The following is a 27,395-nucleotide window of genomic DNA, read 5'->3' on the forward strand; positions in this document are numbered from 1 at the left end:
CCCGCTCCCGTGTGCGTGCTGCGTACGGACGTGCGTGCGTGCGTGCGTGCGTGCGTGCTGGCGCTCGGCGGCGGTGGCGGCGGCGGCGCAGCGTCCCTTGCCCCGAATGAAAGGGACGGTCCCGGCGAGCGAGAGAGCGGCCGTGAGCGACCGGCAGTGACGGGGGGGGTGGGGGTGTGCTCGAACTGCTCCTCTCCCCGGCGCCCCACCCGCCACACGGGTGAGTGACTGAGTGCCCGACCGAGTGCCCAACCGCCTCTTTGCCCACCCAGCCGCCTCTTTGCCGCGCTCCCGGGGCAGGCACGGCATCCCTCCTGCCCGCCCGCCCTCAGTTCTCCGGCCCGGGTAGCCCGCCCAATCCTCCCGTCGACTTGCCACCAGCCGCCGGCGGTCCCTGGGCCTCAGCGAATCGCCCACCCCCCGGGAGGGTCCCGGCACCCCGCTGCTTATTCAGGGGGCGCCCCCCCCCCGGTGCCTTTACCCGCCCCCCCCCTTTCCCTTCGCCGTGCCGACGGCAGCCGCTCGCTCCGCCCGCCTTGGCCCGCTCCCTCCTTCCCTTGAGGATCCGCCCCCCCTTGTCTCCGAGTCCCATTTCCCCCAAAATTCGGTGCGGAACGGAGGGACGGATCGCTCTTCCCAGGAGCCCCGCATCCTACCGCGCACCCCTTTGGTAGGCCCTCCGTCGTAGAGGGCTCAGGCCCCGCCGGTGCTTGTGACCAGGCCCTCGCGGCGATGGTCGCGGCAGTCCAGCAGTCCAAGCCCAGAGGGGTGCCGTTGCCTCACCGATCCCCCCTGGGGAAGCGAGTAGCGGAGGTGCCGCTATCAGTCCCTCTCCCGCTCCCCGAGGGAGGATGTAAACTTTCCTGCAGCTCGGTCTGTGCTGTCTGCCGGCTCTGCCTTTACCGCAGGCTTTTTCGGGGGGAGTGTGTTTGTATGTGTTAGCTACCTACTCCCTTCTTATTGTTTGGGCCTTTCTTCCCCTCCCCTTTGCCCCTGCTATGTTTTGGTTTGGGTTTTATTATTATTTTTTAAGAAGAAGTTGTGTGCATTAAGTTCTTCTCGTACTTCTAACAGTGCCTGGGAACAGAACTCTCAGATAAAGAGTTGGATGGGACTTGTGACTTTGAATTCTCAACTATACACCTAAGGGGATACCTCCTCTCTCCCCAGCTTCACTCCCCACCCCTCCTCTAAAATAATGCCCCAAATAATGGAGGGTTGACCTTAGAAACTAGAAAGCAGTTGAAATTTTCTTGAGGAGAGAATCTGCATCTTAAAGCAAAAAAAAAACCCCAACTTCAGGCAGGTACTTTCTGTAGCCTTCCTTGCCTGAGAGCTCAGACCACATCAGCACCTGAAAGGAAATTTCACAAAGCTTGCCTATTTCTTGTATGGCTTTTCCTTGAGCACCTGAAATTTACTTTATGGATAAATATATGTATTTAAATAGTGATTTTCTGATCACACAAATGCAGCCAAACAAACTTTACTTGAGCAAGTCAAGCACGTAGATCAGCGATCCATTGTTGGTAGTACAAATGAAGCCTTAACTCCTACAAAGAGGCTCCTGAAAGATATTCAGGCAATAAATAGAAATTAAAATCCAGGTCACTTTCCATCCTTTGGTGCTAAACAATGTCCCATGCAAAGAATGTCTTTGCCTGGGAGTCACTGAACTTGTTTTCTTTTGTGTTCCACAATAATGTCTGGAACTCAGCAGGGCAGGATGCAAGCTGAAAACTGTGCTATTTTAAAAGGCAAAATCAAGGTGCTGTTAGATGCTCTTAGCACCAAGGTGAAGACTTAAGTGGACATTAAGAAGATGCAAATGAGCCCAGCTTATTGAATGGAGAATCCCTGAATGAGTTGTTTCTTCTGTGATTTTAGGGTAGATGTAAATTCATTTTTTTTTAATCAGACCAAGCCTGGGGTGAAGGTTTCTGTGTGTAATAATCAAAAGTGTTTTGTGGAACACCTGTTCCATTTTGGTACAGCTTAAGTGCATCATCTCCTAGGCAATGATTCCACCACTTTCTCTGATCCAGCCTGTGCCTTTCTCTGACAAAGCTGACAAGCAAAATTCTCTCAACGCTGCATTTGAACACTATAAGTCTTTCTCAGTTTATCTCTTTAAACATAGAAAGCAGAAATACCAGAGCTGGGGCTTTCAGTTGCATTATTTTCCACGTTGCAGTGATATGTACCTTGCTGCTTGGCAAACTGGGTTAGTTGCTTTGGGGTGATTTAACTTGCAGTGAGAATTTTGACTGCATTCAGAATCCTTGGGTCTGTGGTACAGTTGTGTACCTTGGAGCATCTCTTCCAGGAAATGGGTGTTTTTAACTGGACAGGGTGAGAAGGGTATTTTTAACTGGACAGGGTGAGAGGTGCATTTTGAGACAAAGAAAGGTGATCCCTGGCTTGTGTTTTCTCACTTTTATGAGAAAGCAAACATAATTTAGGGAGAGGTCTACAGATTAAATGCTCCTAAAATATTTCTCATGCTCAGGATTGGGGGTTTTATTTAATGCAGGCTTTAGAAATGTATAAATAGTATTAATGCCTGCTGGAACAGCAAGCACAAATGCAAAGAGTGCAGGAATAGAAAGAAAACTTTTAGGTGGCTTTATAAAATGCTTTCAGAGTCATTTTAACGTGATGGTGAAAAGAATCTGAGTTTCCTCTCTGGCTTACCCTGCTGCTTTTTGATCTGTTTGCATGTCAAATATTTTTTTTCAAATGTTAAAATTGCACAAATATTCCAAAACATAGCATTTATTAGTTTAACTTTCTTTTATTTGTTTAAGAACATCAACATCCTGTGCATCATCAGATAAATATTGGCATCATTTTTAACTCGCTTCTCTCTGAGCACTGAAAGGTTTAATTCTGTGAGAGGACTTCAAGAAGTTAGGTTATGTCAGCTTCTCCTGTTGCTGTAGCCATGCACCTGATCTAGGGTAGGGTGTCCCTGCCCATGGCAGTGGGGTTGGAAGTAGATGATCCTTGTGGTCTCTTCCAACCCTGACTGATTCTATGATTCTCTAGTCTGTTAGTGCACCAGAAAGCATAAAGCTTTGAGGAGGGGTGGTTATAATCTGGCTTTTTGGGAGGTTACTGTACTTCTAAATGAAAGATGAGGAGGAAATCCACTTAATAAATTTGGATGTGCCCTATAAATTATTTGTGTTTTCTAACCCAGGGATTTGCTTGTGAAGCTGATGGCTGGCTGGGGTTTATAGCAGCAATTCTTATTCCTCTGAGTCACTAGTACCTGCCCGGGTGTTGAAGGGAATTCCTCATCTTCCTTTTCACAACTGTTGTAATTGCTGTCAGTATGTTGCTAATGTAATCCAAATATACAGTGAGACAGACCCCAATGAGTGTGTGTGTATGTATCAAATCATTTATACTAAACCAGAGTGGTTTTTTTATTTCCATTTTAAATTATTTTCTTAATATATTTCTATGTTCAACTATTGAGTATGATCTGAGAGCAAGCAAGCTTCGTGGTATTATTTCCTACTTATCTTTTGTAGGCTTTTTTCTGCCTCCACATAATAACCTTTTTTTTTTTCCAAGTTAAAATTAACACACACACATTGGAAAATCCCTCTAGCTTTCCTCCTTCCATTTCTTCTTTCTACTCAAGAGTGATTACAGAATGATTCTGGTTTGTTTTCCTTTAGAATAATACAGTATAGTCATTCTTTTGTGCTTAACACTTAAGGACTCTCCATTGCCACTGCAAAAGGGTGTGACTAGTTTATCCAGATTGGCACATTTTTTTGTGCAAATCAGCAAGATCTGAAATCTGTGCATTCTTATGAGTCTGCAGTCACCGGCTGGTAAATCTGCCTCCTGGTTCTAAATGAAAGCAAATGAAGCTGTTGGTAAAAGCAAAGGCCACAGATACAGGACAGGATACCTTTTGATACGGGACAAACTGTTAAACCTCAGCCTGTGACAATCTGTTGCAACAGAAGAGCTGAACTGTGACAGGACTGCCTTACAACGGAGATTAAAACCGACAAGGAACTTAGTAAGATTTCTCTGCTTTCAGTTAGAGAAATAGGAGTGATGTTAGCGTTAGGACAGCACTTGGGGCAGGCAGGTTTGCCTATGCAAATGTCAGCAGTCAGTCATGTGTTTTCGTGCAGTTCACTGGTGCAGCATGCTCCAGATGTATTGCAACTCTGCTGTTCTTACAGCTGGGTTTTGTTTTGGTTGGTTGTTTTTCCCAATAGAAATACCAAAATGTGGGGGGACTTTTCTTATTTAGATGAGTCTGATGGAAACAAAGGCTGAGGAGGATGCTTTTATTGCAGTTGTGGCCGGCTCTGACAGTAAAGCTCAAATCTCCAAATTAAAAAGCTGTGAATTTGTTTGAAGAGGGCAATATTTTCTTCCTTGAGAGATGTAGAAGCAAATGAACACAAACTACTTAATGCTGGGCTGAGAAGCGCAGAGGCTGGTTAGGTATTTTCACTTTTGAACTTACAGTGTCTGCTGCTGCCTGCTTAAGGTATTGGGACCTCAAGTCAAGTTTGTGATTCGTGTGGAGTTTAGTTTTAAGTTACTTTTCTTAGATGAGAACAGCAGCTCTAACATGCTTACTGTGGTTGATAGTGCTAAATTAACTGCAGGTCTTGATAAGGTTTCCATAGCAGAGTGTTACTCATAGACGGGGCTGAAGTTTTGTTCCTAATGCTACTTCACTAGCCACAATGTGCCTGTGCCGTTCCTAAAATGGTAACATTTGATCTTCTTATCTCTACCCTCATCTCAGGCGAGTTCTCTGCTGTGATACTCTGTCAGCTTTTATGCTCAAAAGCTCTTCTGGATGTTGCACTGGACTCTTGAGGAGTTTCTTGCTTGTCTTTTGAGGCAGTTCAGTACCACGAGTTTTATTGCGTGTGCAGGTGGTGCCTTTTCTACAGATCCTTTTGCAGTAATAAATGATCATCAGAATGGGATGAAAGAGCTGCAGTAACTTTCCTCTAACAATTGCTGCACTTGCATTTTCATCTTATTCCTACTGTCCCACTTAAACTTTAGATTGGTATCCAGAGGTTTGCATTAGTATCCAGAGGTTTGCATTAGTATCCAGAGGTTTGCATTAGTATCCAGAGTTTTTGTGGTGGGATCCAAAGTAAGTTGTGTGTTGGGATCCAAAGTAAAGTTTTATATTAATGCTCAACCTGTTTTTTTGTTTGGGTTTGGTTTTTTTGTCTCCTAAAGAACTGAGTGTTTGGCAATACAGATTCATCAAAAGCTGGCAGAGAATTGCCATGTTTATTTGTCTGTATTAAAGTAGCATAAATAATCAAGAGGGATGAGGCACTTTCATGCAATCAAAGTTATATGTCTAAAAGTGTGAGTTAAATTGCCTTTTTGTTGCTGTTAGCATGCTGATCACAGCTTTTTTTTTCCTTCCTGTAGCATTGAGAGGATTGAAGTGGCATTCTAAGATCATTTAAAATCATGACAAGCTCAGTTGGACAGAAAAAAGTCTCTTCAAGACAAAGGAAGTGTGGGTTTTGTAGATCTAATAAAGATAATGAATGTGGACAATTATTGATGTCAGAAAACCAGAAGGTGGCAGCACATCACAAATGTATGGTAAGTAACTCACAGGCCTAATGATAGAAAGGAAGGTCGTGGGGCTAGTAAAAGACTGCAAACATGACAAATTCACCCAGCTGTGGCATTGACAGAGGTGATTAATGGCTGGAATTTGACATTTCTGTGGGTTTAGTATGTCTGAATGTTCTATATCACTTGTACCTTTAAAAGTTTAAAAAAGAGAAGTTTTGTTTTTGTAATTCTAGCTGTTCTCTTCTGCACTGGTATCTTCACACACTGATAATGAGAGTCTTGGTGGGTTCTCAATCGAAGATATTCAGAAAGAAATAAAGAGAGGCACTAAACTGGTAAGTTTGGGTTTGGCTCTTGAAAATAGAAGACAAGGTTTTTTTCTTGCCTTATGTAAAGTTCACCCTGAAATTGTTCAGTGTGTTGTATCTCTTGGGGTTATTTAAAGTGCTACCTTTGTGTGAGCGGTAAGGTAACTGATAACTGTTATGGCTTAGAGCAAACACTTTAGCTTAGTTGCTAGTTGCAAATAATGACTTTATAGAATCAGTCAGGGTTGGAAGGGACCACAAGGAGCAGCCAGTTCCAACCCCCCTGCCATGCCCAGGGACACCCTACCCTAGAGCAGGCTGCACACAGCCTCAGCCAGCCTGGCCTCAAACACCTCCAGCCATGGGGCCTCAACCACCTCCCCGGGCAACTCATTCCAGGCTCTCACTACTCTCATGCTGAAGAACTTCCTCCTCACAGCCAGCCTTAATCTCCCCACCTCCAGCTTTGCTCCATTGCCTCTAGTCCTGTCACTCCCTGATATCCTGAAGAGTCCTTCCCCAGCTTTTTTGTAGGCCCCCTTCAGATCCTGGAAGGCCACAAGAAGGTCACCTGGGAGCCTACTCTTCTCCAGACTGAACAGCCCGAACTCCCTCATTCTGTCCTCATAGCAGAGGTGCTCCAGGCCTCTGATCAACCCAGAAGATGGTCAAGTGAAAAAAAAAGTAAATCACTGGAACAGGTTGGCCTGGAAGGTCTGCAGCTGTTCAGGGCCAGATTGGATGAGGCCTTGAGCAATATGGGTTAGTGGAAGATGTCCCTGCCCATGGCAGGAAGGTTGGAACTAGATGATCATTAAGGTCAAAGATCACATTCTGTGCTTCTGTGCTCCACAACCTCCCTGGGCAACCTGTGCCAGTGTCTCCCCATCCTCACTGCAAAGAACTTCCTCCTAACATCCAATCTGAATCTCCCCTTTCCCAGTTCAAACCCATTACCCCTCATCCTGTCATTACAAGACCTTGTCAGTAGTCCCTCCCCAACCTTCCTGTAGGCCTCCTTCAGATACTGGAAGGCCACTATAAGGTCTCCTTGAATCCGTCTCTTGTCCAGGCTGCAGAGCCCCAACTCTTGTAGCCTGTCCTCATAGCAGAGTTGCTGCAGCCTTCTGAGCATCTTTGTGGTCCTTCTCTGGACTAGCTCTAACAGTTCCATGTCCCTCTTGCGTTGGGGGCTGCAGAACTGCACACAGTACTCCAGGTGGGGTCTGAGGAAAGCAAAGGGGGAATTTTGTTGCTTCCTTTTGTAACGACTTAATAGATGATTCTATCAATATAGATGTCTGTGAGGTACGTGGGTACAACAGTGATTGCAGCTCTGCCAAATTCATCAGAATTGAGCAGCAGTGGCCTTTTTTTTTTCCTCTTTTTGTTGGTTTTTTTTTTTTTGAGTTCCCAAGAAAGTGATTAAGTAATTTTGGGTTTGCTTTATTTTATTTAGAACTGATTGTTTTCCATTTGGAGCAAATGAGTGAAGCTTTTAAATCCATTTCAAGCAAATCATCAGTTCACTCTCTTCCATTACATTTTTTTGGCTTAATTATTTGAAGCTCTCTTATGTATTTAACAGTTCTTGGGGTACTAAGAGTAGTTCCAACTATTATTGTAGAACTGCATTTATTTAATACTAATTTAGTATCTCTTCCTGGTGTTTAATCTGAATGTTTTTCAACACAGGGAACTTTATTTGCTCTAATTAGCTGAAACATAAAGAAGTAACTTTTCAGGAGCCATTCACATTGCGATTAAGAATTTCCAAAGGACATGGTAGAACTATAGATCATAAATAAGCATTTTTAGTTCTTGGCTGTCTAAAATGCTTTATTTTCAGGGGTATTTCTTTATGTGTCATTGATGGTTTCTGTCTTTCTGCTTCCAAATGTTTTGATGTGCTTTCATTGGTACATTGGAGCTCACCGCCTGTATTCTCAGCCTTTTGCACAGAATCTGGATCTGGTTAACCTGGTAGATTCACAGGCCTGACATGTTTCCTGTTTGGAGAGAATTTACAAGACAATTTGAGACCTTAACTTAGGTCCCTTATCTCTCTAGCTGTCAGAAAACAACTCTGGATCACTCTCTGGAGTAATCTGCCTTCCTCCATTGACTTTTATAGGAAGCTTAAAGCTCAATGTTTATGGTTAGCCCAAATACCCTCTCAAAGGCCTGTGTTCTGTTCTAGCCTGTTCTTTTATGTGGGAACACACTGAGCAAAAATATCTCAGCATGGTGCACTGGGTTAAGTAATTATATTGATAGCTTGGACTAAATTTGTCTGCCAGCAGATTTTACATAGTTGCCTTCCTTCAGGAGGTGCTGCTGCTGACCAGAGACACACTGAAAACAGGCATGTTCATTGCTGCAGTGATAATGACTGATACATAGAACCTTTCTGGTGGTGATGCATTTATCTGAGAAAGGTTGGTAGGTTCAAACCTTAACAGGCCAGTCATGAAAACTTCTGAAGTCTAAATATCTGGGAGTACAAGGCAGTGATATGATTAGATCTGTGCATGGGAGGGGTTTTTTGTTGTCGTCTTTTTAGGGCTTGCCTATTTTGCAACCTGTCAAACCCCACATATCCATGGTACACACACAGAGAATCACAGAACAGCTGCATCACTTCCATCAGCCTCATGATGTGAGTGACCTCCTTCATTCTGAATTGGTGCTGAATGATTTTGTCACAAGGAGTGCTGACTATATTCTTTTAAACCTCACATTGTTTTGAACTCTGTTCTGTTAAAACTCAGAGATACTAAGCCAACAGTAACACGATTTCTGCTTTCTTTTCTTCTTTCCAGATGTGCTCTTTATGCCATTGCCCTGGAGCAACCATTGGCTGTGATGTAAAAACATGTCACAAGACATATCACTACTACTGTGCTTTGCATGATAAAGCTCAGATAAGAGAGAAACCCTCACAAGGCATTTACATGTAACTATTCCTTTATTTCCTCTGTTTGTTATTTGTTTTTCCACATTGTTTAATCAAAAAAAAACCCAACCAAAAAATACCAACAAGAAAGCAAACTAAAAACCAACTCAACTCCCTCTCCCCTCCCCACTTTGGAATCTAAACAGAGCTATTGCAAAAAGATTGGTAATGATGTGCTGGAGAAGGGTATTTTTCGCTGCAAGTTTTCTGTATCAGTTGAGTGCTGCAAGTGGGAGAGAAAAAAAATGTACTGGCATTGAAATTGAAAAGATGAGTAAATAATCTGTGAATGGTGACTGACTTGACAGTTTTCAACTACTTTGTTTATAGGATTTTATGTCGAAAACACAAGAAAACTACGCATAACTCTGAAGGTAAAATTATTCAATATAAATTTTTCCCGTTGTAGAAAGCTATTTGGTTAAATGGAATTTCTCTTGAGGCTTATTAAATGTTTTCAGTGAGAAAATATAGAACCATTTCAACAAACAAAAGCATTTTGATTTGAGAAACTGAGTTTGGAAGCACATCTGATTGCTGGATTTTCTCTTTAAAAAGAAAAATCGTGGGTTTGGAGAGAAAACCCCCCAAAAGATAAACAATTTAGGGTCTTGGAAAGATTTGATATATGGTATTAGGAGGAAATTGAGTTGAGGCTTCATTCCTGGAGGTGTTTAAGGCCAGGCTGAATGAATCTCTGACCAGCCTGGTCTAGGGTAGGGTGTGCCCATGGCAGTGGTTTGGAACTAGGTGATCCTTGTGGTCCCTTCCAACCCTGACTGATTCTGTGACTGTGTGAATTCTTGACAGTGAGGGAAGTGAGACATTGAAACAGGTTGCCCAGGGAGGTTGTGGATGCTCCCTCCCTGGTGGTGTTCAAGGCCAGGTTGGATAAGGACTTGAGCAGCCTGGGCTGGTGTAAAGTATCCCTGCTCATGACATGGGGTTGGAACTAGATGATCTTTAAGGTCCCTTTCAACCAAAACCATTTTATGAATCAAAGCTTGGGTAAAAATAGTGCATCCTCTTCTGGGAAGAAGCTGACTTAGGTTTGTAGTTAAATATTCACAGTATTAACATCCAAAATACGTTGTCAGGTAACAGCTGATTTTTGCTACCTTTTCCTGAAGCATTCACTATTTTTTATTAACTAATAGAAGAGTTTAACTCTTCAAAGAAGAAGGACCCAATAGTAAATGAAAAAACTTGTGGAAAAAAAAAAGCAAAAGCCTTACACATTTATTTCTGACTCATGATAATAAACAACAAAACAAAACTCCCATATGGTTATATCTATAAAAGCTGTGCATCTTTGCAGGGCAGAGCTGTGAAATGTGTGAGGGATGAAATGTCACAAATGTACACAAGTGGTGGTTGAAATTCCAAACTAGTTGTGCTGTTGTGTTATTTATGCAGGTGCTTTTGCCTTTTTTCTGCTGTATTTGGGTAAGCAAACAGTTGTTAGTTGATTTTTTTTGGATGACTTTGAACTGAAATGTCATCATCTTTTTCTAACAAGGAGCATTTGACTCTTCATTGAAGATTATCTTAAATTTCATCAATTACTAAAGTCTTTCTACTAAGTGGAAGGGTTTTTTTTAGGGCAATATACTGCTGTTTCTGCTGCAGGCAGTAGATATTAATGGTAAGGTTTGGCTGTTACTGCAATGGTCAGAAAGATACTGAAGGCAGTAAAAATTCCAAATGAAAACTAATTCATTGTTTTAAAGTTAGCTCTGGAGTCCTCAACACAGGAAAGACATGGACTATATGGAGTGGGTACAGAGGAGGGTCGTGAAGGTGATCAAGGGGCTGGAATACCTTCCCTATGAGGATAGGCTGTTGAAGCTGGAGTTGTGCAGCCTGGAGAAGAGAAGGCTCTGGAGAGACCTAATAGTGACCTTGCAGTACCTGAAGGGGGCTAAAAGAAGGATGGAGAGGGCCTGCTTACAGAGGCCTGTAGTGATGGGATGAGGGGCATGGGCTTCAAAGTAGAGAAGCAGAGATTTACATGGCATGTTAAGAAGAGGTGTTTTACCGGGACGGTAGTGGAAGACTGGAACAGATTGTCCAGAGAGGTGGTTGGGGCCCCATCCCTGGAGATATTCAGGGTAAGGCTAAACAAGGCTCTGAGCAACCTGATCTAGTGGAGGATATCCCTGGTGACTGCAGGGAGGTTGGAGTGGATTAATCACCTTTGGAGGTCCCTTCCAACCCAAGTCATTCTAGGATTTTAAGTAATTGCTGTCATATGCTTTGTATCAAAAACTCTCTGGTTTTGCTGTTACTAGATTGGACCAAGAAAAGCAGTGTCCATGTTACATTAACTCTTCCAAACAGTCAGGGCTTCCTTGTGCTGTGCTTTGGCACTTGGTTTGGGGTTTGTTTCGCTTCTTAGCAGAAACTGATTATGAAAGATAACTTGAGTTCAGAGAGGGAGAGTTGAATCTCTTTCACTGATATTTAAGCATAAGCTCTTATTCACAAATGGCTCAGTGTTCAACTGAAAAATGCCTCCAGTTCTACATGCAGCCCAATGCCAATGGACTACTTCTTTTCTGCTTGGAATTCTTTGCAGGATCTGAACTAGTGTTTTTCCTTTAAGAGTTTCAAGAAAGCATTATCTCCAATTCTACAAAGTAATTCCCTAACAGCAAATGCTTTTCAGTGTTATATGGATGATTTTGGGTGAGCAGATATGGCAAAAATCAGTGGCATAGTGATTTTTTTTCCTTGAAGGTTGATAATGGCAGCTTATTAAAACACTAAATGAGACTCTCTACACAAAGAGAGTAGGTGAAAGAGGAATAAATAACAGCATACAGAAAAATCTTGAGTTCAAAGAACCCAATGGTATCTTATTTAACATTTAACTTTGCACACTTCAGTTTAAAATAGTGAATTATGTTTTACACTTCTGGAAATAGGTGTAGCTATGCTTCATGTTTTTGTTTTCTGTTTCTTGTTTTGGTTTTGCTTAATATTGGACTAAAATGTTACCCAGTGCTCTTTCCCAAAGATTACGTTCTCTTCTTTCCCCCAAAGGAATAGGTTCTTTTCCCCCAAAGGAATAGGTTCTTTTCCCCCAAAGGAATAGGTTCTTTTCCCCCAAAGGAATAGGTTCTTTTCCCCCAAAGGAATAGGTTCTTTTCCCCCAAAGGAATAGGTTCTTTTCCCCCAAAGGAATAGGTTCTTTTCCCCCAAAGGAATAGGTTCTTTTCCCCCAAAGGAATAGGTTCTTTTCCCCCAAAGGAATAGGTTCTGGTTTTGCTCCATGTAGTTAAGAGAACTGTATTCATACAATATAATATGCAATTATGGACCTGATATTGCCAGAATCTAGGGCTTTTTTTTTTGTGATAAGGTCCTCTTTAAATTAAATATATTAAAAATATATCTTGCTTCTGTCTCATGGAAATTACAGAATTGCTGTATTATAGGTTAGTGTATAGAATAGAATAGAGAATGTCACAGAATTGCTGCATTATAGGGTATTATATAGAATAGAATGTAGAAGGTTATAGAATTGCTGTATTAGAAGTTACTATATGAATAGAATATAGGAGGTTAATATAATTGCTGTTTTATAGGTTAGTGTATAGAAGAGAATATAGAATGTTACAGAGTTGCTGTGTTACAGGATATTGTGTAGAATAGAACATGGAAGATTAATATAATTGCTGTATTATAGGTTAGTGTATATAATCCAATGTGGAATGTTACAGAATTGCTGTATTACAGGATATTGAATAGAATATAGAAGGTTAATTAACTGCTGTGTTATAGCTTACTATATAGAAGAGAATATGGAATGTTACAGAATTGCTGTGTTACAGGATATATAGAATAGAATATAGGAGGTTCATGTAATTGCTGTATTATAGGCTGCTATAAAACAGAATACAGAACATTATAGAATTGCTATATTAAAGGCTACTATCTAGTAATAGAATATAGAATATTATGGATTTGCTATATTATAGGATATGGAATACAGAAGGTTATAGAATTGCTGTATTATAGATTACTATATAGAATATGGAATGTTACAGAATTGCTATATTATAGGGTATTATATAAAACAATATAGAAGGTTAATATAATTGCTGTATTATAGGTTACTATATAGAATAGACTATAGAATGTTACAGAATTGCTGTGTTAAAGGATATTACATAGAATAGAGTATAGAGGGTTACAGAATTGCTGTATTATAGGTTACTATATAGAATAGAATATGGAATGTTACAGAATTGCTGTGTTATAGATTACTATATAGAAGGTTACAGAATTGCTGTGTTAAAGGATATTACATAGAATAGAATATGGAAGGTTGTAGAATTGCTGTATTATAGGTTACTATATAGAAGAGAATATGGAATGTTACAGAATTGCTGTATTACAGGATATTATATAGAATAGAATATAGGAGGTTAATGTAATTGCTGTATTATAGGCTGTTATAAAACAGAATATAGAACATTATAGAATTGCTATATTATAGGCTATTGTATAGGAATAGCATATAGAAGGTTCCAGAATTGCTGTGTTATAGGATATTACATATAATAGAGTATATAGGGTTACAGAGTTGCTGTATTATAGGTTATTATATAGAATAGAATATGGAATGTTACAGAATTGCTGTGTTATAGATTACTATATAGAAGGTTACAGAATTGCTGTGTTACAGGCTATTATATAGAATAGAATATAGAAGGTTAATATAATTGCTGTATTATAGGTTACTATACAGAATATTACAGAATTGCTGTATTATAGGATGTTATATAGAATACAATATAGAAGGTTATAGAATTGCTGTATTGTAGGTTACTCTATAGAATGGAATAATGAAATTATTGAATTTCTATATTACAAACTATTCTATAGAAATGAATATAGAACTATGATAGAATTTCTATATTATAGGATTGTATAGCAATGGTATCTTGCTGCCTTGAAAACCAGTTACTTCTAGAAGACAAAACCACACAGGATGGTTTGCAGAGTTTTAGAAGAGGCTTCTTAAGAGAGTTCATTTGTCACTCTTTCAATACTGAAGTTTGCTCAGTGGAATGGTAACTGGGAGATGTTGGATGGTGAGATTAAGCTTTATATATGTATTTGGCTGCTCTGTTTCTTAAGGATAATGCAAGGCATTTAAATGTGAAAGACTGGTGGTGTGTGAAGCCAGAAAGGGCTTGCAGAGAAGGCTGAATTGCTCAGCTAGAGATGCTAGATGCTATCACAGCAGCTTCCCTCCCTCCCCACCCTTGTTTCTGTTTCGTTTTTGTGAATCCTTGCGATCAACACTGTTGTCATAACAGAATAGTTCAAGCTCATCTGTGGTCGTGTCACTCACTGTAAGGCGCACAGAGACAGTCCTTTTGAATGGAAACTTTGTGTTCCTACTATAGGATGCTGGGGACTTTTTTTCTTGCTCAGTGTAGAACATCTGGGATTTTATCCTTTGTTCTTTGTATCCACAGTTAATCGTTATAGTCCAAATATTTTTGTTCTGTCGCTTCTCTTAATGGATGCTGGAAGAGTTGTTGGGAGTGTTTGGTTTGGTGCAGTCCAGAACAGTTTGTTTTCTGTAGGCAGTAATGAGTTAGTAGTAATCAGGTTTGTTTTTCCTGCTTCCCTAGGAAATCAGTGCTTTTAGGGGTGGGGGGGCTCATGCTTGTTCAAATCTGAGATCTGGCTAATGTTTGAGCTTAGAAACAGTATCTGTTGACTATTTAATAACAGTTAGTGAAGAGTTTTTGAGGCTTCATTGAAAGGTGGTTGAAGGACCTATACTGAAACTGAAGTTACCGAATTAAAACCTCTTACATATTGCTATCATGGAGTTCAAGTGGTGCAAGAACTCATCAGACTAAGTATCTCTCTACTCATCAAGACCAAATTAATGAATGATGTGAGTTAATTTTCCTTTAACTGGCAGGAGCTGCTGAACTATCTTCTGCTTTCTTTGAATATGAAAATACAGAACATGGCAGGAAAATCTTGTGCTATTAAATTAATTATCTAGTTGACATAGAGCAGGGTGACCTAGAGCTGGGAAAATGGATTTCTCCTGTGTTTCCTTTGTGTCTAGAATGATTCTGCTGTGCTGTGTTCATACTAGCTGGGAAAAAAGCATAGTAAAAGTGAGGTGCTCTTAACACTCACCTTGGGTTAACAGCTTGGAAGACCTCTGCACAGAGGAGCAGACCAAGGTACTGAAACCTTCATGTCTAGGTTTTTGCCTTGCTGTTACCAATCTTAACAAAATAATCTGTCCTGAACTTCAAGTAGTAATTCAATTTGTAGTTTAGGCAAGTCTGTTTTCAGTGCCTAATAGGTTACAGGGATTGCTGCCAGTGCTTTCCAACTGTCAGGGATAACTAATAGCTGAATTCCTGTTCAGTTTGATACAATTGCATTTATTCTTTTTTTGAAGAATAGAGTATTGTTAAACTAAGGTTTTTGGAGCTGCTTGGTAGAATTTATTCCAATGTGTCCCAGAAATAATTGTTAAAAATAAGTAAATTAAATCTGGTATCTTTTAGTTCTCTGCAGGTGGAGCTGCCTTGGCCCCTGTGTTGAATTTCAAACAGATTCAGCTGATCAGGACTTGTTTAATAGAAGCTAAGATAAGAATGTCATTTCATTCTTCTGTGTTACATAGTAGTAAAGCAAAGAGTAATGAAGACAGCCATGTGACTCTATTGTGAATGTTTAAAACAGATGCTTGGGAACTGTGGGGTCAGAAAATAAAGTGTCGATAATTCCTATTGTAGCTCTACTCAAAGCCTCAGGGAATTATGCTTCCACAATGGAAATAAGGACGTTCTCTGTCTCAGCATCCTCTCCATGTTATTCTAAAGATCAAACATGAAATTTCTGCTTCTCATACTGCTCAGTAAATTGAGTCAGGATAATATTTCTCTGTGAAATCTATTTAGAGATGCTGCAATCTACAGCAGACCGAGGACTTGTTCAAAGCACTGTGTAAGCCAGGGGCTGGCAGGAAAATCATCTGAACTTTTTGGCATTCTAGTTAAGTGACATCCTGATTCATCTTTGGATACATTAATTAATATTTAATTATCTAATAATTTGACCTTTGGATCCTTTGATGATTTGTTCATAGTTGCATTTTCTCTACCACTGTTCACAGCAGAAGCTTGCCTAACGCTGTGTGGATGAATACAGCCAGAAAGAAAAACTGCTGTGACCTTGCAGTTGGGAATCATTTCAGTTCTGCTGGTGGATGGCAGCAGAACAGCAACAAATTCTTCCTAGGCTCTGCTAACTCAGCCTTCTTGTTGTCTGCCTTCTGGAAAATGCTGCTCTGAACGTGGCACCAAATCTATACACACTGTTAGACTGATGAGGTGTTTTGCAGGAGCACCACAGTGGTGTTTCCTTAGGATAAAGCACACAGCTCATGGAAAAGGAAGAAAGTGATGAATGGTTTATCCTAGCTGAGGAGCTGCCTTGTGTTTGTTTACATTAGAATTCTCCTTCTTATCTAGGCAAGATATTGTACAAATAGAAACTTGGTCAGCTAACTCATACTTAATAGGTTTATCTATGCCAGTTATCACACCCTGTCTGATTATGCAGATAACCTAAGAGTATTGTCTGCCTTCAGGCTCTGTCAGTGATTGTTTGTGTGAAAAAAGCATTTAGGTTGTGTGGTTAATAAGGACTATTCAATTAATTTTCTCTGTTAAGTGTACTTCATTAAAGAAATAATCTCTCATACTTCATAACATAGATACTCTGCAGCCAAAATAGACTTTGGCTAACAGTCATCAATTCCTTGATTTGGTACTTTGGGAAAACATATTAATGATGGGACCTAAGAGTTTTTTTTCCTCTCTCAAGCCTTACTTCCTCCAGTTTAGAGTTTCATCTAACTTCATCCTTTTTCCCATTAAAAAAAAAGAAAAAAGAAACAGCTCCAAATTTTCTTCATCATTTTGATTGGTTTCACAGAATTTGCTGAGAGAAGCTGCAGTTACTTCACAATCAGTTTACCTGATTCAATATTTGCTTGCAAGATTATGGGTTATTTTTAATGCAAATCTCTGGTTCTTTTGAATGCTTACAGATGCAGTCAGATTTTTATGATTGACAGCTAGGATAATAAGGTTTTCTGGTTGGGGTTTTACTTCTTTTCAATTTAAAATAATGGCACTGCCACATGGTTTGGTTGGTTTCAGGCAGATTTTGAGGACATCTTTCTTTAATGTGCTAAAGTACTGGATTTTTTTTTTCTTTCTCTGTTGCATTCCTTTTCTCTTCTAACAATCTAAGGAGTTGAATTTTGATCTTTGTAGTTTTTAGTGCATCTCTTTTATCCCAGATGCACTGTAGAGCATGAAATACATATTGTGTGATTGCAAATGGACATAACAGCATGTTGAAGCCATCATACATTTTGGCTTCTTTTTTATCTACAGTCTTACTTGCAAATATATTTTGCCAGTCAGTTTTGTTTGTTGTTTTCTTCACACAGGTTTAGTCCTCTTTGCTTCTGGCTCAGCTTATTGTTTAAGGTAGTGTAGAAGGTGGATCCAGAGAGAAGTATTAGCTTTTATTGTACACATCCCCTCATTATTTGTTGGTTCACAGCCTTTAAATCACTTAATTCTGGCATTACTTTGCTTTAACCTAGCTTTTGGAAAAGGGTGATTCCAAGGGTGATTCTGGAGCCCCTATTACAAGAGAGATGTGGACATGCTGGAGTGTGTCCAGAGAAGGGCCATGAGCATGATCAGAGGGCTGGAACACTTCTCCTATGAGGACAGACTGAAAGAGTTGGGGCTGTTCAGTCTAGAGAAGAAGAGGCTCCCAGGTGACCTTCTTGTGGCCTTCCAGGATCTGAAGGGGGCCTGCAAAAAAGCTGGGGAGGGACTTTTTAGGCTTTCAGGGAGTGACAGGTCTAAAAGCTGGCAGTGGGTACACTCAGACTGGATGTGAAGAGGAAGTTGTTGAGCATGAGAGTGGTGAGAAGCTGGAATAGGTTGCCCAGGGAGGGTTGAGGCCCCATGGCTGGAGGTATTTAAGGCCAGGCTGGCTGAGGCTGTGTGCAGCCTGCTCGAGGGTAGGGTGTAAGTGCCTATGGCAGGGAAATTGGAACTGTCTGATCCTTGTGGTCCCTTCCAACCCTGACTGCTTCTATGATTCTATTCTATGTATATTTCCAGCTGGCACAGTATAGAATAGATCAGTGATATCTCAATCTCTTTCTCTGCCAAGCCTCATTTTAAACAGCAAAACATCTTGGATCTTTTTTTCCTTCTCATCATGATCAAAGGAGAGTTTTTAGATGTCTCTCTGAAGCTGAGTCTCCCTTGTTAACAGTTTATGTAATACAGCATTTTGCTAGGCTTCTTTTTGTGATACTTTGTACTGCTTGTGGATTTCTAAAATGCAAATTTGGGGCTTGCTGCTGCTCATCTTTTAGCTCATCTGAATTTACAATATCATGTTCTTAGGTGCCTTTCGAAAACATAGTGTTCCCTCTTGGTTTCTACCCATACCCCTCCTGCTTAGACCATGCTGCATACTCAGCTTGTGTTTTCAGATACAGCATTTAGGCACTTGTGAAGGAAGCTCATAAGATAATTCCTTGGAAGACTAGATCCAGTTATGTTGAGAATATTGTGATGATTAAAAAAACCCAAGCCAATGCAGTAATGGGATATGGGATGGGGGAAAGTTGAAGGATATCTAGGGAATCTCAGGGGATCCAGAGTGTGAGTGATATCCATGATAACATTTCATCTGGTCAGGGAGGAGTTGAACAACTTTTTGTGTTTTCCTTAGTTCAAGCTGACACGAGAAGTTGGAAACACCCAACCAGCAGATGCCAGGGAAACAGGGTAAGCTGGCAGTGGGCTTGAGGGGAGGGATAGGGCACAAACCAAGTTGTCTATTAAACAAATAGAGGCCATCCAAGGCAGGAGTGTTTTAAAGCTGGTTGCAAGCTCTTCCTTCCTGTCCTGTCCCCCTAGCTGATAGTGCTGTTAAAAATGAGAGAAACTTTAATGTTTTGAGGTGTCAGGTTTGCAGTTAGATGTGGTAGAGCAGCTCCTCACATCTCAGTGGTGTTAACATGTAGGTCCATGTCACTTGTAAAGGAGACCTGAATCTTCAAGGAACTGTTTTAATGAAGGGGTTATGTAGCACCTAGAGTTCAGTGAGCTGAAATTTTCTGGAAGTCCTAGTTCTGAGCACAAAAAAAGGGTTCTTCTTTGAGGGAAGCTGTGCAGTCTTGATATTTTCTCTGGCACTGAAACCATCTTTTCCAGGCCCTGCATTTTTGCTTTCCAGGCCCTGCATTTTTGCTTTCCAGGCCCTGCATTTTTGCTTTCCAGGCCCTGCATTTTTGCTTTCCAGACCCTGCATTTTTACTTCTCAAACTCTGCATTTTTACTTTCCAGACCCTGTAGTTTTTACTGTCCAGACCCTGCAGTTTTGCTTTCCAAACCCTGCATTTTTACTTTCCAAATCTTAAATATTCTAATAATTGTTGACTAAAATATAGAAGCTAAGAAGTTATTCAATAAGGAAGCTGTGGTAGTTCTTATAAAAAGTTGGTTTGCATAACATGTGCCTGGTTTTTAAGCAGTTATGATTCACTTCCAGATTTGAAAGTTTGACTGGAGAGGACTCAGGATGTACTTTAATGTGGTTTAGAAAATCCAGGTGGACTGTGAAGTGGAAAGCATTACAGAGTGGAGAAGAAACATCAGCAAAAATAAGGAATGTTAGTGAATGAGCTGCATTTTACTTCATCAAATCCAGTAGGGTGAAATGCTTTTGGAAGGAGTATTTTCTGGATGAGACACTGCTTACATACATAATTGGTTTCTGATCACCAGTGCAACTTTAAACCCTCGTATAAACTTGAGGTTTTACTCTCAAATAGGTGTTAACATCCTCATGGCACTGGGAAAGACTGGATGGGGCACTTAGTGCCATGGTCTAGTTGATTGGACAGGGCTGGGTGCTAGGTTGGACTGGATGATCTTAGAGGTCTCTTCCAACTTGGTTGATTCTATGATTCTGAACTTCTTAGTGATGTTATTTAAAGGCTCTTGAATTCAGTGCTCACATATTTGGTAAGACTCTTGTTTTTCCAGAATAACCATCTGCCTAGTTCTTTAAATTTTCTGTGGTGCAAGGTCCTGCACCTTGGTCAGGGCCATCCTAGATGTTAGACCAGGAGGAGGAATGATGAAACTGAGAGCAGCCCTGCAGAAAAGGACTTGGGGGTACTGGTGGGTGAGATGCTGGACAGGAGCCAGTAATGGGCACTTGCAGCCCAGAAGGCTAATGACAGTCTGGACTGCATCCCAAACAGTGTAGCCAGAGATGGAGAAAGGGGATCCTGCTCCTCTGCTCTGGTGAGACCTCACCTGCATTGCTGTGTCCTCAACACAGGAAGGACATAGACCTGATGAAGTGAATCCAGAGGAGAGACACAAAAAAGATCAGAGAGCTGGAGCACCTCTGCTGTGAGGACAAGCTGAGGGAGCTGGGGTTGTTTAGCCTGGAGAAGAGAAGGCTCCAGGGAGATCTAATAGCAGCCTTTCAGGCCTGCAAGATGGCTGCAGAGGTTCTGTTTCCAAAGGCCTGCAGTGATATGATGGGGAGGATTTTGGTTTGAAATGAGAGGAGATTTAGGTTGGGTGATGGAACAATGGAACAGGTTGCCCAGAGAGGTAGTTGAGGCTCCATCCCTGGAAATACTTAAGATGAGGCACAACAGGGCTCTGGGCAACCTGATCTAGTGGAGGATGTGCCGGCTGACTGCATGGGGGCTTGGTCTGGATCACCTTTGGAGCTCCCTTCCAACCCAAACCATTCTCTGATTGTTTAAACATGAAAGTAGAGACAATGATCCACAGATTTCTTTTAACACATCAATGGAGAGTTCAAATAGTGAGGGAAAAGATAAAAGAGAATTCTTTTCTTTGAATGAGATTTTAAGGTTGTAATAAAATTTGCTCTCTGCAGTCTGAGAGGTGTAGTATCTAAAGTGCATGATCAAGGCTTCAAGGAGACCTTGTAGTGGCCTTCCAGTATCTGAAGAGGGAGCTTACAGGAAGGCTGGGAAGGGAGAGAGTGATTGGCATTGGAATGGGCTGCCCAGGGAAGTGGTGGAGTCACTGTCTCTGGAGGTGTTGAAGCCAAGCCTGACTGGGGCACTTAGTGCCATGGTCTGGTTGATTGGACAGGGCTGGGTTGGACTGGCAGAGCTTGGAGCTCTCTTCCAACCTGGTTGATTCTATGATTCTATTGACAAGGTCCTGTAATGACAGGACAAGGGGTGATGGATTTAAACTGGGAGGGGGGAGATGCAAACTAGATGTTAGGAAAGGGTTCTTTCCAGTGAAGGTGGTGAGACACTGGCACAGGTTGCCCAGGGAGATTGTGGAGCACGTTGTGTGTGTGATTGTGGATTGTGTGCTTCTGTGCTCCACAACCACCCTGGAGGTGTTCAGGACCAGTTTGGATGAGACCTTGAGCAACTTGTTCTAGTGGGAGGTGTCCCTGCCTATGGCAGGGGCTTAGAACTGGATGATCCTTGAGGTCCCTTCCAACCGAAAACATTCTATGATAAATGAAAATAGTGTTAGGTAGGGAATGCTGAGAAGAAAGTGTGAAATGTATTATTTCATTAGATCATCCATCTCATCATGGATCTTATTTATTCAGAGCAGAATAAGTGGTGCTTTTGTCATCTAATTAGGAAAGATTAGTATCTCTATTAAAGCTCAGGGATGTGGTAGCAGATAGCTGGATGTAATTTAGCAGTAACTTGGGAATAGCTGCATGCAGTTGGATAATCTGTCAGATTGAGCCAAAATCATTTGCAGATTTGTATCACTTTAATTATTTTTGCCTCTTTCTCTAACCATATCACAGAGGAAAGCTTTGGGGGAATTCTATTTCAGTGTAGCCTGTTGTGATGCGTTTGGATTAGTTTTTCTGTGCTTTGTGAATGAATGTGCAAGATGCTGACCTTTCTGAGGGGGTAGTGAGAGGTTGTGGCCAGGTGGGGATTGGTCTCTTCTGCCAGGCAAGCAGCAACAGAAGAAGGGGACACAGCCTTGAGCTGTGCCAGGTAAAGTCTAGTCTGGATATTAGGAGGAAGTTGTTGTCAAAGAGAGTGATTGGCATTGGAATGGGCTGCCCAGGGCGGTGGTGGAGTGGCCGTGGCTGGAGGTGTTGAAGCCAAGCTTGGCTGGGGCACTTAGTGCCATGGTCTGGTTGATTGGCCAGGGCTGGGTGCTAGGTTGGACTGGATGAGCTTGGAGCTCTCTTCCAACCTGCTTGATTCTATGATTCTATATTCAAAGGAACTTGTTAAAAAACTCTTGGCATGTCTGGTGAGACCTCACCTGCAGTACTGTGTCCAGCTCTGAGGTCCCCAGCACAGGGGAGACAGAGCTGCTACAGTGGCATGATTAGAGAACCTCTTATTTGGGGACAGGCAACAAGAATTGGGACTGCTCAGCCTGAGTAAGAAAAAGCTCCAGGGGGACCTTGTAGCTGCATTTCAGTATCTGAAGGGGACCTACAAGAGGGCTGGGAAAGACCTGTTTAAAAGGGCCTGTGGCAGCAGGACAAAGGACAAAGAACAAAGATTTGAAACTGGAGCAGGTTAGACATGAGGAGGAAGTTCTGCACAATGAGGGTGGTGAAATACTGAAACAGGTTGTCCAGGGAGGTGGTTGGGGCCCCACTCCTGGAAACATTCAAGTTCAGACTTCGTGTGGCCCTGGGCAGCCTGGTCTGATTGATGTCCCTGCTGACTGCCCTTTAAGGGTCCCTTCCAACCCAGTGCAATCTGTGAACCTGTGTATTAAAAATGTACATTTTCATGTTTTTAATGGTCTGTAAATACTTTCTTTGGGACATTGTCAGTGTGGATGATGTTCTGTCAGCTGGTGACTGCTTTTTAGCTGTAGATGTAAGAACATACTGTAACTACAATGCAATCCCAGATTTGTTTCATGGAGGCAAGTTCCATTTCTGCTTTGAAACCTAATTATTTTAGCCAAAATAGATGATTTTTTTGAAGTCTTTTGAGTCCATTCATAAAGCATCAATTAATAACCTGATCTAGGGTAGGGTGTCCCTGCCTGTGTCAAGGGGGTTGGAACTAGGTGATCCTTGTGGTCCCTTTCAACCCTGACTGATTCCATGATTCTAATAAAACAAGGAGAGAAATGTTATTTAGGAACACTGGCATAATACCAAGGACAATTGACACTGGTAATTGACACTGGCAGTTGAGTTATGCTTCTTCAATTAAAAGCTGTTTTTTCATGCTTGATCATATTTTTCTGCTTTCAGTGTAGTTTCAATGGGTTCTTTTGACCAGAGGTGAATATATCCGGGGACAACATCTGAAAGCTGTAAAGAAATGCTTAAACCTTCTTCATATGTTCTGTTATAAAGATGTAAAGCTGTATGAGACAAAGTAGTAAATAATGTTTTCAGAGCCTCCAGTTGCATGTTTGTAAGAGATGGGGAGAAAATGTTTTTGCTTCTGACCAAAAGCCAGCAAATCCAGGTTATGTTTTTCCCTTGTCTTGTTTTTGGTGGGGTGTCTGTTGGGGTTTTTTTGTTTTGAGGCTTTTGTTTTGTCTGTTTTGCTTCATTTTGCATGGAAGTTTTGGTGAATGTTATTTGATGCTGTTTTCTAACTTCTAAAGCAGATTTAGAAGAAAGTATCAATGAACATGAGTTGGAGCCTTCACCTCCCAAAGGAAAAAGGAGGGGTCGTAAGGGAAAGCCAAGAAAAACAAATTTAAAAGGGCAATCAGAAGACACTAGATCTACGTCCTCACATGGCACAGATGAAATAGAAAGCAGTTCCTATGTAAGCAGTAAATATGCTAAACTTCTTAGAAGCCAGAATTGCTTATTTCTTCTCTGCAAATATAATGTTGCTGAATAACTTGCATTTGTCTGAGCCTCCAGCTGGTGGCCACAGGCTTTTGAAATGACAACCTGATTTGTAACCCAGCAGGATATTTTAGTGAAATGTTTTTCTTTCAGAGAGACAGGTCTCCCCACAGAAGCAGCCCCAGTGATACAAAACCTAAATGTGGATTCTGTCATGCAGGTGAAGAAGAAAATGAAGCTAGAGGAAAGCTTCATATATTTAATGCCAAAAAGGCTGCAGCGCACTATAAGTGCATGGTGAGTAACAGCATTGTTGTTAACCAGCCTAATTGTGTGAGTTTTGTCTGAATTGCTATTTAAGGCTTTTAATCCAGTGCCCTCACATGTAATTATGCAGGAATATTGTCTGTGTGCTTATGCTCTCTTGAAGCACTGAAGTGTTGCAAAGTGAGCAATTCATTTATTTTCGCTGCAGGCAATATGGATAAAAGTTGGCTACGTGGTAAGAGATGGGATTAGCTCAGGGAGACTCTTTAGCTTGTTAAAAATGCTTCCTAGTGTCTAAATGCACAGACAATATTGAAAAAGAAAAAAAAAAACCAGAAAACAGTTTTAGCTACAGCAATCCATTCCAAAATGAAAATACATTTACTCCACAGGCATCCGGATAAAAATCTGGGGAGAATCCGTGAACCTGAGTGATTTTCTGACCAGTGGATTCAGGCTGTGTGACTCAAGCAGAATGGGACATGGCAGTTCTAGAAAACCCTTGCCTTTAGATGATCACATTTATAGAACTGCCAGCCTGAAAAGTATCTGCTCATACCAATGGACAGGAGCAGACAGTGCTGCTTTCACGTAACTCCTCCTGTGAACGAGGCAGGGCTTAGAATCACAAACATCAGTGGTTCCTGTTGTACCTCAGAATGAATCAGGAGCCCAGGGTAGTCTGTGGAGTGTGAGTTGTCTTCCTCTGTTTATCCTCACTGAACAGAGAGCAGGTGTGTGCCAGCTGCCTTGAGTCACAGAGGGTTCTTCACTGTTTGGTGTATCTGAGCTTCAGTTTTCAGATGGTTTAAACTGTATATAGCAGGATGATGACAGTAGGGTTGGTAATTATGTGCTCTGTGGTCATCCTTCTGGGCTTTTCAGGTATGGTGACATCAGCTGTGCCATGCAGCTGAATTCTATATATATGTGACAGGGAAGGATAATTATTTGGTGTTTTCATCACGTCATTATTTCTTGTCTGCTCCTTTATCTTTTTAAATATAGTTTCTCCAAGGCAACAAACATCATTAAAGCAGTCAGCTGGAGGAATACTCAGGCTAATTGCTCGGCAAGCAGAGCTTTTTTATCTACTTTGTTGGTCAAGTGCCTGCTGCCTGAGATGACAGAAGGGAATGTTCAATACTCAAGTTACTCCTGCACGTAAAACAAATGTCTAATCATATTGGTGACCTGAAATTCTTTTGCCTTGCTTGTTTTACAGTTGTTCTCTTCTGGCACTGTCCAGTTAACAACAACTTCAAGGGCAGAGTTTGGTGATTTTGATATTAAAACTGTACTTCAGGAAATCAAGAGAGGGAAAAGAATGGTATGTATCTGCTTCTGCTGAGGTGTATATATAGCTCTAGCTCCTTCCTTTTGTGGAACTGTCTTTCCCATCTGTTTCTAAACAAAAAGTGCTGTGGCAAATTCTGGAACCCCTATTTCAGAAGAATTTGGACCTGCTGGAATGTGTCCAGAGAAGGGCCACCAGGATGATCAGAGAGCTGGAGCATCTCTCTTGTGAGACAGGCTGAGAAAGTTTGGGCTATTCAGTCTGGAGAAGAGAAGAGTTTGAGGAGACTTTATTGTGGTCTTCCAGTATCTGAAGTGGGCTACAAGAAAGCTGGGGAAGGACTTTACAGGGTGTCAGGTAGTGATAGAGCTATGGGGAATGGATCCAAGCTAGAGGAAGGGAAAATTAGATTAGGCGTTAGGAAGAAGTTCTTCAGCATGAGAGTGGTGAGACACTGGAACAGGTTGCCCAGGAAGGTGGTAGAAGTCTCATCCCTGGATGTTTTTAAAGCCAGGCTAGATCTGGGCAAACTCATCTAGTATGAGGTCTCCCTGCCCATGGCAGGGGGCTTGGAACTAGATGGTCCTTGGGATCCCTTCCAACCCTGACATCTCTATGATTCTGTATTGGTGCTCTTGGGAACAGGTAGCCATATAGCAGTCACCTTAAAAAATGAGTCATGTTTGGGCATATTTGGGGTACATGGTAAGTGATTGTGTACATAATATGGCAATGTACATAGTAAATTGTTATTGGCCTTTCTCTAGCTAGGAGAGAGTAGCAGCTTTGGATCCTGTGTTGCTAAAAGCACACTTGAGTGAAACTACAAAACCCCTTGAGAATGTGTTCCTGCAGTGAAGTGTTTCAGACTGGTTTGATGCTTTAGTGTGAAAATGTTTTAAGGCTTCAGAGATGGAGATTCACAAACTGCATTGGGTTGAAAGGGACCATCAGAGGTCTTCTTGTCCAACCACCCTGCAGGCAGCAGAGTCACTTTCAACTAGATCAGGCTGCAGAGTACCACATCAAGTCTGACCTTGAATGATTCCAGGGACAGGGCCTCAAACACCTCCCTGGGAAACCCGTTCCAGTATTTCACCACTCTCACTGTGAAGAACTTCTTCCTAGTGTCCAACCTAAGTCTACCCTGCTCCAGTTTCAGACTACTACCCCTTGTCCTGTCACTACAAGCCTTTCTAAACAGTCTCTCCTCAGGGACTTCCTGTAGGTGCCCTTCAAACATTGAAATGTAGCTCTCAGTTCTCCCTGGAGCTTTTTCTTTTCCGGGCTGAACAACCCAAACTCTCTCAGCCTCTCCCTGTAGGAGAAGTGCTCCAGTTCTCTGATCATCCTGCTTTAGCAGGTCTGTGTTTCTCTTGTTGAGGGTTCTCATAGCTGAGCTGTTGGTAAAATGTCACATTGTATTTTATTACAATTCAGGATGATTTCAAAGCAGTAAGATATTTAGAGGAGAGGGCAGGAAGAGAGCAAACAACTCCTAACTCTATAGTTCATTGGAAAAAAAAAAGAAGACTGAGAGACCTGGGACTGTTTAATCTGGAGAGAAGGCTGAGAGGGGTTCTCTGTAATATCTATAAATATCTGAGGGGTGGGTGTCAAGAGGAAGGTGCCAGCTTTTTTCAGTGGCACTTGGTAACAGAACAAGGAATAACAGATATAAGCTATAACACAGAAAGTTCCACCTCAAGATGAGGAGAACTTCTTTGCCGTGAGGGTGACAGAGCCCTGCAGCAGGCTGCCCAGAGAAGTTGTGGAGTTGCCTTCTCTGGAGACTTTCAAAGCCAACCTGAATGTGTTCCTGTGTGACCTCTTCTAGGTCATCCTGCTTTGGCAGGAGGGTTGGACCCAATGATCTTGGGGGGAGTCCCTTCCAATCCCTACCGTTCTGTGATTGCGTGATTGAAGATTCTTTGTATGTTAACATACTACAGTGGCAATAAAATGATTTTGGAAGTGCAGTGGTAGGTGCAATGATGTAGCCATTTTCAATGCAATGGCCAGGTAGATCCCAGGGCTCACCTTT

At 41.6% G+C, this 27,395-nt stretch overlaps 1 protein-coding gene across 3 annotated transcripts in view; it reads left to right on the forward strand.

Moving 5' to 3' along the window:
* Window positions 1-27,395, forward strand: part of PHF6 (PHD finger protein 6) — a 33,315-nt gene continuing 5,920 nt past the window's right edge. Inside the window, exons 1-8 of one of the 3 annotated variants that reach the window (XM_064159113.1) lie at window positions 1-220; window positions 5,443-5,622; window positions 5,832-5,933; window positions 8,729-8,862; window positions 9,193-9,236; window positions 23,595-23,761; window positions 23,941-24,084; window positions 25,280-25,384. In XM_064159113.1, the coding sequence (XP_064015183.1) occupies window positions 5,485-5,622; window positions 5,832-5,933; window positions 8,729-8,862; window positions 9,193-9,236; window positions 23,595-23,761; window positions 23,941-24,084; window positions 25,280-25,384 (834 nt within the window). In that variant the 5' untranslated portion in view covers window positions 1-220; window positions 5,443-5,484. The remainder of the gene's footprint in view (window positions 221-5,442; window positions 5,623-5,831; window positions 5,934-8,728; window positions 8,863-9,192; window positions 9,237-23,594; window positions 23,762-23,940; window positions 24,085-25,279; window positions 25,385-27,395) is intronic. The other 2 variants (XM_064159112.1, XM_064159114.1) reach the window with 2 other exon arrangements.

Source organism: Pogoniulus pusillus, chromosome 19 (genome assembly GCF_015220805.1).
Source record: "Pogoniulus pusillus isolate bPogPus1 chromosome 19, bPogPus1.pri, whole genome shotgun sequence".
NCBI lineage: Eukaryota > Metazoa > Chordata > Aves > Piciformes > Lybiidae > Pogoniulus > Pogoniulus pusillus.